This window comes from Sorex fumeus, unplaced genomic scaffold, assembly GCF_029834395.1.
Source record: "Sorex fumeus unplaced genomic scaffold, SorFum_2.1 ptg000063l, whole genome shotgun sequence".
Taxonomy (NCBI): domain Eukaryota; kingdom Metazoa; phylum Chordata; class Mammalia; order Eulipotyphla; family Soricidae; genus Sorex; species Sorex fumeus.
In genome coordinates, this window is record NW_026606120.1 from 69,585,110 (window position 1) to 69,595,401 (window position 10,292).

General features: G+C 45.5%; 1 protein-coding gene across 1 annotated transcript; it reads left to right on the forward strand.

Moving 5' to 3' along the window:
• The first annotated feature begins 647 nt into the window (after window positions 1–647).
• Window positions 648–4,773, forward strand: TOB1 (transducer of ERBB2, 1). The gene is made up of 2 exons (XM_056127607.1): window positions 648–979; window positions 2,747–4,773. Exon 2 carries the CDS (start codon window positions 2,911–2,913, stop codon window positions 3,985–3,987), a length of 1,077 nt encoding a protein of 358 aa, XP_055983582.1. The 5' UTR covers window positions 648–979; window positions 2,747–2,910; the 3' UTR covers window positions 3,988–4,773.
• Window positions 4,774–10,292: the final 5,519 nt, after the last annotated feature.

Here is a 10,292-nt window from a genome sequence, read left to right on the forward strand (position 1 = left end):
CCAGGGATGGCAGTTGGCCGAGACCCTTTCGTGATTAATATTCAATTAACTGGGTGCACGAGTCGCGGCCACCGTTCTCCCTTTCTCCTCCAGGTGCACTGGAGGCCGACCGGATTGCTCGGCCCCGAGTGGGATTTTCCTGGGCCACAATCCCACTCGGCTACAGCATTTTTTGTAAACTCTTCCCTCCCTTTGGGGCTTCGGGATCTCCTCCCTGCTTTCCCCCCGTCGCTCCACCACCTGCTTCGTTCCCCTCCCCCTTCTGCCGGGTGCTCTCCGCCTCTCGCGAGCGTCACCCGCCCCACCCCGCCGCCGCGGTCACCCTCACTGGCACGGCGCTTCTCCAATCGCCTTGCAGATTTCCTCTCGAGTCCCGCCTCCAGGGGCGCTGACTCATCAGCTCATTGGCCACTCTGGAGCCCGAGGGGTGTGGCTCAGCCCAGCCGGGCCCTCGGCCGCCCGTCAGGATATGGGCAGGCGGGACTTGGCCAATGGCGTCGCGGGGGCCGGGCCGGGGCGGGGCCGTCCGACGCGGCTCCGGGGTGCGGGGTGGGCGGGGCGGGGGAATGGCTACGCTGTCCGGAGCTGTGTGACGCGGGCGGTCGCGCGCGCGCCCCCTAGGGGCGGGGCGGGGGAGGGGGGGCGGGGAGGAGACTATAAAACGAGAGGCGGGGCGCGCGCCGCGGCAGAAAGAGCCAAGCTCGGGCCCGGCGCGGAGTGGCTGCAGTTCGGGGACGCTGGGCCGGGCATCGGGCTGTGTGGGAGACGTGGGCGCGCTCGCCTGACCCCGACCTCGCCGAGTGCCCCGGGCCCCGGGCCACCCGCTCGCCCTCCGCGCCTCCCGCCCAGCCCCGCCTGGCGCCGGCCGCCGTCTTGCACCCCGCTGGCCGGCCTGACCCTCGCGGCCCCCGCCCTGCCGCCCCTCCGCCCCCGCCCGGCGGCCGGCGCTGTCGTCGTGGAAGCAGCCCCGAAGCAGCCCGTAAGTACCGGGGGGCGGCGGGCGTGGTCCCTGGGAGGAGGAGGAGGCGGAGGCGGCGGCGGCGAGTCCCGGGGTCTCCGCGGAGCTCGGGGGTCCCGGGCGCCCGCCGCGCCGGCTCGGTCGGGACCCGGGTCCGGGGGTTGGGGCGCCGCCGCCGCCGCCGCCGCCGCGGGGGAACCGGCGCTCCCGGGGCCCTGGCCGGCTCCCAGGAGCCTCGGGGCGGGGAGCGGGCAGCGGCGGGTCGGGTTACGGCGGGGGGAGGGGAGCGCTGACCCAGGCGGCCGGCCCGGGGGTCCCCCTCCAGCTGCCCCTGCCAGCTGCCTCGGTCCCCGTCCTCCCGCTCCTCCTCCGCCGCCGCCGCCTCCTCCCGCTGCTGCTGCTGCTTCTGCTGGTGCTGCTGCTGCTGCTGCTGCTGCTGGAGCGCTCGGGCTCCCGGAGCTGTGAGCAGAAATCTAATGAGACCCAACTGGCTGTTTATGTAATTCTCACTCGGCTCTCGAGGCGTTGCTTTCAAACTCTACCTTGCGCCGAGCCTGAATTTCGCTTGGCTGCACCTTGAAGCCACTTGGCTTCGTCCCGCCGCCTCTTGCCCCGTAACTCGGTTTTTTTTTTTTTTTTTTTTTTTTTGGCTCGGGGAAAGTGTTTGTAGTTTCAAGACAGCCCTGGCATCCTCCTCTTGCCTTTTGTCACCCACCACGGCTGTGAAAAATGGAACAGATGGGTCAATAGCATATATATATAGCTATATATGTGTATATATATATTTTTTTAAAGGTCCTTTCCAAACAACCTCGGTGTACAAATAGATCCCCTTTGCAAATATCTTCTGTTTGCCCTTGATCTTTTCTTATCCCCACCCAGTGCTGATCCAGCAAACGTTTAAAGGTCGACCTTATCATACACGCCTCTCCGGCTGTTCCCTTATCAGGAGGGAGGGAGTGAGCGAGCGACCGAGGGAGGTGGTTCTGAAAATCAGAATGAAACCTAGAAATGCTGCCCTTTAAACAGGGAGTAATCAATAGTTTGGAAATTAATCGTGGCTTTAGTTACAACTTGCTACCAAAGCGGTTATTTGTAGACTTCGCAAGAAGAAGGAGGGCAAGGAGGAAAACAGCACAGGGGAACTTGATTATTGTGTGTTTTTAATAAAAAAAAAAATTAAGACCTCAACTCTGGAGGAGAATTTGGTTCAAAATTTTTTTTCGAATTTGGTTCAAACTTCTTTCATTCACTGCGATGGCCATTAGCTTAGGGTTTAGTACTTTAGAAGTTAATTTTCCTAACTTCTCAAATATCTAAATGTTTACGATAGGGCAGATTAAAATAGTACACATCCAAATAAACTAGAGAGGATTCACATCTAAATTGGCGAATAGGAATGTGGCCAACTTCTAAAACTGACATATATGTGTGTGTGGAGGTGGGTGGGTATGTCGAATATAGTTTCCAGTAAATATTCTTAGGAAAAGTCAAGGGAAGAAGGAATATCTTACATATTTTGGAGGCGTTTTTCTACCTAAAACGTTTCAGAAACAAAATAAGCTTAAAAGTATATATAAAAGCCCAAGTTTTTCCATGAGATACTTTTTACTTTAATAAACAGTTTTCCACTGTACACGCCTTAATTTTGTGCCGATTACATTTTTTAGGCTTTTGAATTTATTAGATATTTTTTCAAAAGTGAGGTTGCTTTGGGGGTTTGAGAAATAAACATTATATCTATCTTAATTGTACATGTCTGTTTTTTTCTCTTTGCTTTTCTTTAAGGAACAAGACGACTCAAGGTGAAGGATAATCTTCTAATACTGGCACTTTGAATGAAAATTTATTTCCTGGCCACAAACTGAACACTTGGTGTGTGTGCGTGTGTGTGTGTACGTGAGACAGAGCGAGGGAGTTGAAACACAAACTTAACTTTGTGGCTAGCAGCTATGCAGCTTGAAATCCAAGTAGCACTAAATTTTATTATTTCATACTTGTACAATAAGCTTCCCAGGAGACGTGTCAACATTTTTGGTGAAGAGCTTGAAAGACTTCTTAAGAAGAAATACGAAGGGCACTGGTATCCCGAAAAGCCATACAAAGGATCAGGGTTTAGATGTATACACATCGGGGAGAAAGTGGACCCCGTGATTGAACAAGCATCCAAAGAGAGCGGTTTGGACATTGATGATGTTCGTGGCAATCTGCCACAGGATCTTAGCGTTTGGATCGATCCGTTTGAGGTATCCTACCAAATTGGTGAAAAGGGACCAGTGAAGGTGCTGTACGTGGACGATAATAATGAAAATGGATGTGAGTTGGATAAGGAGATCAGAAACAGCTTTAACCCGGAGGCCCAGGTTTTTATGCCCATCAGTGACCCGGCGTCATCCGTGTCCAGCTCTCCCTCACCTCCTTTCGGTCACTCTGCTGCTGTCAGCCCTACCTTCATGGCCCGGTCCACTCAGCCTTTAACCTTTACCACTGCCACTTTCGCTGCCACCAAGTTTGGCTCCACCAAAATGAAGAACAGTGGCCGCAGCAGCAAGGTCGCCCGCACTTCTCCCATCAACCTCGGCATGAATGTGAACGACCTCCTGAAGCAGAAAGCCATCTCCTCCTCAATGCACTCTCTGTACGGGCTGGGCTTGGGCAGCCAGCAGCCGCCGCAGCCGCAGCCACAGCCGCCGGCCCAGCCGCCGCCCCCGGCCCAGCCCCAGCCGCAGCCGCAGCAGCAGCAACAGCCGCAGCAGCAGCAGCAGCAGCAGCAGCAGAAAACCTCCGCTCTCTCTCCCAATGCCAAGGAATTTATTTTTCCGAATATGCAGGGTCAAGGTAGTAGTACCAATGGAATGTTCCCAGGTGACAGCCCCCTTAACCTCAGTCCTCTCCAGTACAGCAATGCCTTTGATGTGTTTGCGGCCTACGGAGGCCTCAACGAGAAGTCTTTTGTAGATGGCTTGAATTTTAGCTTAAATAACATGCAGTATTCTAACCAGCAATTTCAGCCTGTTATGGCTAACTAAAAAAGAAGAAGAAGAAGAAGAAAAATGTATCTGACAAGCTTAAATACTCGGGCCCAAGGGGGATTTTTTTTTCTCTCTCTCAACCTCCTTGTGTTTTTTGTTTTTTTGTTTTTTTTTTTTTTAGGCTTACAGTAAGGATACATTCAGGCTTGGTTACAAAAATAAAACATGCATCATTCTTTCATTTGCCAACCAAGCACAAAAGTTTTTTTCTACTGACTATATTTGAAAGTATACTCTCAGATATGGCCTCTTACAGTATTCGAGATACAAGCAAAGAACGTGGCTGATTTTTTTTTTTTATAAAAAAATTGGCACTAATACGTGGGTTTGTTGGTCTTTTCTAATTGTATAATTTAATTTACTACAAAGTTTGTAAAATATCAGAGGATATATATATATTGTTTCTACGACACGGCGTCGCATTTATATCTTTTTACTACAGTGACCTGTGACAGCACCAGCTTCATGTTGTATTTTTTTTACTGAAATTGTAAAATACCCATCTTAAAGACATCGATTCTAAAATTGTGTACAGGATATTCCTTTAGTGGTGGAATTAAAATGTACGAATATTTGCTTTTTCAAAAAAATGTATTTTCTGTTAAAGGTTTAAAGATTTTTGCTATATATTATGGAAGAAAATGTAATCGTAAATATTAATTTTGTACCTATATTGTGCAATACTTGAAAAAAAACGGTATAAAAGTATTTTGAGTCAGTGTCTTATGTTGAGGGACTGAAATAGTTTATATTAAGTTTGTATTAAAATTCTTTAAAATTAAACACGCTTATTGTGGTCTTTGTCTTTAAACCCGTGTCATAGATCTAACTCGGGAATTATGATGTTGTAAATCCTAATGATGCAGAAAGGTCTGACTCATTGAATCACAAAGGAGTAATGGAAGGCAATTGCCCTATTAGTGGAACTGATAGTAATTCCACTAAAAATGTTGCCACATAAGTTGTTCTATCAAAACTTTCTAGCCAATGCCTGGCACAGCTTCTGGTTTTGTTTTTAGCAGCTCTCTCCATTTTACATCTGCCTTCCCTGTGATGGGGATTATGCTAAAGGCTAGTCAACTCTATGTAGTAGCAAATTTTTGTTTGTTGGTTTTTGCTTTTTTTGGGCGGTCACCCCTGGCCATGCACAGGGGTTACTCCTGGTGGTGCTAAGGGGACCATATGGGATGCTGGAAATCGAACCCAGGTCGGCCGCATGCAAGGTAAACTCCCTACCTGCTCTGTAGCAAATTTTTGAATGCGGTAATACTGACAACTAAGAATCAAGGGATAGATTGAAAATCAATCACGTAATCTGAGAGGATTTATTTGAAATAAATAAGTAGCTCAGAAAAATCTATTTGGACAAAGCAGCGGGCTAACTAAATTAAAGATTTAGGACTATTTACTAATCCCTACACTTTCATTCTATTCATCCATTGCTGGAGAATGTATTAGCTCAGTCTACTGAGGGAATTGGACAAGTTGCCAAGTGCTAGTGTTTGTGTGCATTTTCCCAGCAAAGTTGCAATAGTTCTTGTGTCACAAATTATGGCTAACCTAGTTTGAGGGCTGGTGGGGGGGAGGGTTAAGAGACAACAGTGTGTCCACTTGTAGTGGTTTTTTGAAGATGAAGTTTCTTAAATGTTAGTTGGGAAAGATCTTTAAAATGATACGTCGTTTCACAACTTCAATGTCCATTGATAACTGGTGACATGGTATTAGAAAATCTTCGGTTCAGAAGAAAAGATACCTTTGTACTTGTGTAGGAAACCAGCCATGTCTGGGGTGCAAGTGAAATAAATTTTGTCTAAATGAGGAATTTGGACATGGGTCTACAAAAACCTTTTGTCTATTACCCATACAATTCAGCAATAAAAAGTTTGAAGGAAACAGACACTGGGAATAATAGGGCAAAGCTATTCCATCAACTCCACGGTGAGGCCTTTGTCCTTTAGTGGACAGAATGAGGCTATCAAGAAGTGAGTAGAAATGGCAGAGATCTGTTCTGCCAGCACTATCAATTAAGCACTTTTGTGATCACGAAGTTTGAATGGCTAAGGGAACAATCAGTAGTGCTTTTAAGTACCAGTTAATGTTGGAGTCTTGGTGAAGTTATTAGACATTTAATTTTAATGAAAGACTCAACATCTTTTTTATGAGAATCTTGAGTAAGATAGCTGGCCAGTAGATACACAATAGAATTTGTACCTAGACTAATAATAAAGAGGTATTCTGATTATAAGTTAATTCCAGTGTAATCTGATTTTAGAGCTCTGTCTCCTGACAAAAATCTTGGAAATTTCAGTTGGTATATATGCTGTTTGGTACTGGTAAAGGATTAAATTTTATCTTAAATTTTAACCTTCTGGAGGTTTAAGTTTCACTGGTGTTCTTAAGGATTTGGGTTTGTTTTTTAGAGACTGAACAAAGGTGGTTTTTATGGTTTGGGGTGTTTTGGTTTTTGTTTTGTTTTTCACAATTGGAATGACAGATCTTTAAAGGTGTTTTTGTCTAGCACACCTAAGAAGGTCTTAGAAAACTTTACATCTGGGTCTCAATTCTGGCCTCACAGAGCCTTCACGCTTTCATGAGGAGATTGTCTGGGTTACCACTTTGGTGAGTTAATTAGCTCAATAGATTTTTCCCTATCTTTTCTCCCTTCTGTAAAGACACTGTAGTAACTCTCCTGTCCGCAAGTAACCCTTTATAGACTGCATAGCTCCTTGGGAAATGAGGGGTCTCGCTGTTCCTTTCCCCTGAACGTCTTTTCTAAACTTAAGTACCTTGTTAGAACTCCTTTGACTCTTTCATCTTTGTTAGATGGCCAACATTGACTGCATTCAAATAACTTCCTTAAAATAACACTCGGGGCCAGAGCAATAGTACTAAAGGGGGACCGGGGAGGTGGCAGGGGAAATACACAGGACACTCTTCACTCTGATTTCAGCTAACTTCTTAGCCTTCCAGGATGAAACAAAACATGGCTTGGCTCAAAATGTTTTTCCCATATATGTTGCTGTTAATTTCAGTCTCCTGGAGAGGTCTTGTATACTGCCTTTATAAATTTTTTTTTTTTAATTTGGGGGTCACACCTGGCAGTGCTCAGGATTTACTCCTGGCAGAGTCAGGGGACCATAAGGAATGCCAGGAATGAACCAGGGTCAGGCACCATGTAAGGCAAGCCGCCGAGAAGGCAAGCATTCTACCCACTGTACTAGCTCTTTGGCTCCTGTACTGGCATTTTAACTGTGAACTGTTAAAACAAATCATTAGGACTTAGGTGGTTTTTTGTTTGGCTGGTTGGTTTTTTGCAGTGCTCAGGACTTACTCCTGGCTCTCTACTCAGGAATTATTCCTGGCAGTGCTTGGAGCACCACATGGGATGCAAGGGATCAAACCTGGGTTGGCCACGTGCAAAGGAAGTGCCTTACCCAGTGTACAATCTGTCCAGCTCCAGGCCAGGACTAAGGTTTGTGTGTTTTTTTTTTTTTAAGTAAGCCTCTGTGACCAAAAAGAGTCTCTTTGGTTATGCATAAACTAATGGGAGAAATGCCAGTTTAAAGACCCTTCCTCTTCAGCCTTTCCCTCACAAACGGCAAATAGAATCCTGGCACAGGAGTGAAGTCTTGACCTGGCAGCGTGATTGTGTCAGGAGCAGGATGACAACTCTAGGGTGAGATCAAATTAAGGGGAAAACCACCTTATTAGAGGCAAGTCCATGCAACTGGCACTGCTGAATGAAATCATAATTTTGTTTACTACACCCATCAATGGATGCTTGATGAATGTGGCACAGCTCACTGGAGATCAGGCCTCTTCAGTTTTTGTGTTATATTAGGAAGGCATTATTTTCGTATTCAAAGGACCCGGGATCTTTAAATCTGTGTGCATACAATCTCTAAGTACTGCATGTGTGGGTTTTGATGTTTTAAATAATTCAGTAAACAAGTATAGTACTGACTATGGGCCCTACAGAGTTTGAACCCATTTTACCCACAAACCAGGGGGCTCAGAGTTTATTATTTCACCCACAATTGTAGGCGGGTGGTAAACATGGGATGTAGATTGTTGGGTCCAGTTAACCTGGTTTCACATCTTAAACTCTTGCTCCCTCTGATTGGTTACTATTCAAAATAGAAATCAGAGAAACTAGGACATACACACACACACACACACACACACACACACACACACACACACACACACACCCCTCGTGACTTTTAGTATCTCTACAAGACAGTTGAGTGGACGAGTCCTGGACAGACAGAAGTCATGATGATGTTTTGAGTACTTTCTATTTCTGGTGGTTATCCACTGTCCCCAGGCTGTCAGAATTTTTTTCCCCCAGAAATCAGTGCTATTAATGCACTGATTTTGCTGATTTTCCCACTCAGTCTTGTAAATGACCTTTCTCGTGGTAAAACAACTGGCTTCCTCACACAAAGGCCTGGAGATTGAGTGGCCTTGTTAGTTCCAAGTAGAACTGTGGACATTGACCTGTGGTTATTTCCACTGTTCCTTGCCTGTGCTCTGTTGATAGGCATGATAAGAAAAGGATGAAGCAATGTACCAAAATAGCCTCAATTCTGTGTTGCTGTTTGTGCGGTACCAATCACTTGTTTTTTTAATTACTCTGAAAAGTGATCTTTTCAAAATGTAAGGGGCTGAAGCAATAGTATAGTGGGGTAGGGCATTTGCCTTGCACATGGCTGACCCAGGTTTGATTCCCAGCATCCCTGAGCACCACCAGGAGTAATTCCTGAGAGCACAGACAGGAGTCCCCCCCCCCCACCACCACCACCACAAGCATAGTCAGGTGTGTTCCAAAATCAAACAAACAAAAAATTCGATTTAAATTTTGGATGGTCCTCCCAGCAATGTTCAGAGGCCTGGGGTCTCCCTTGGCTTCACAGCACAGTGCTTTTCTAGTCTCGTAGGACTGGGGGCCACCAGGTCTACAGATGGAGCTCAGGGTTAGTTCTAGGAGTCAAGCTTGTGGCATGTGGCATGCAGAGTGTGCACTCCAATCTTTTGATCTCCACAGCTCTGAAAATCTAAAGGTGACCTTTGTATATACTTTCTATATGGTTAGATGTGATCAATGGTTTTTTTGCTTTTATTTTAAAACACCAAGGATACCAAATGATCTCATATTGCTTCTGAAAAGTACAGTGTATAGGGCATTTGCCTTGCATGCAACCAACTAGATTAAGTCCCAACACCATGTTTGATCCCCCAAGTACCATCATGAGTGACTCCTGAGCACAGAGCCAGGAGTAAGCCCTGAGCACTGTTGGATGGTAGCCTCCCCTCAAAAAAAAAAATCGAGACTAGAGTAGAACAGATAGGGCACTTGCTTTGAAACAGCTGATTTGGGCATTCTGTATGGTTCCCAAGCTCCACCAGGACTGATCCTTGAGCACAGAGTCAGGAGTAATCCCTGAGCACTGCTGAATATGAGAGAGAAGAAAAGAGAAGGGGAGGGAAGAGAAGGGAAGGAGAGGAGAGATTTAAAAAAAAGAAGAGAGAAGGGAAGGGAAAGGGAGAGAAAGAAAAAAGGAATGAAAGAAAGAGGAAAAAAGTTTTAAAACATTTTTCAAAAGTCACATTTTCGGGCTCAAAAGATAGCTCAAAGGCTTTGCTTGCAGAAGCCCTGGGTTCAGTCCCTGGCTACATGGTCCTTAAAGTACCACCAAGAGTGAGTCCTCCTAGCACCAAGCAAGAGCACCACTGAATGTCACAAAAATTAAAAAAAAAAAAAACAGAAAAACAAAACTTTTAAAGTCACATTTTAGAAGCATAAATTTATTATGGATAAGCTCATCTTCCCTTTAGTGTTGCTATTAGTTTTGGACATGTTTAAATTACACAATCAACAGAAAAGCCCATTTGAAAAATGATGCAGGAGCATTTCTGTAGCCCCCATCTAGATAAATCTTCTCATGCTGTCTTCTGTTTAGTTCTTTTTTTCAAAACTTTGTTTAAACTCCATGGTTTACAGAAGTTCACAGTACCGCTGTTTCTGGCATTCAATGTTCCTATACCAATCTCACCACCAGTGTGACCTTCCTTCTGCCTTTGTCCTCAGTTTCCCACCCTCTGTGGTTTAATTCTTAGCACTCATTCATTCACTATAATCTACTTGAAAATCAAATACTGCTGACCCCTTAGCCAGGTTTTTGGAAATTCAGATCGAGTACAAAGGTGTGTCGTGAATAGAATTTGATTTGTAAGTAGCAAACCTCTACTAATAATTTATATTATTAGTAGAAAATTGATACTTGTATTTTCCTATTTCT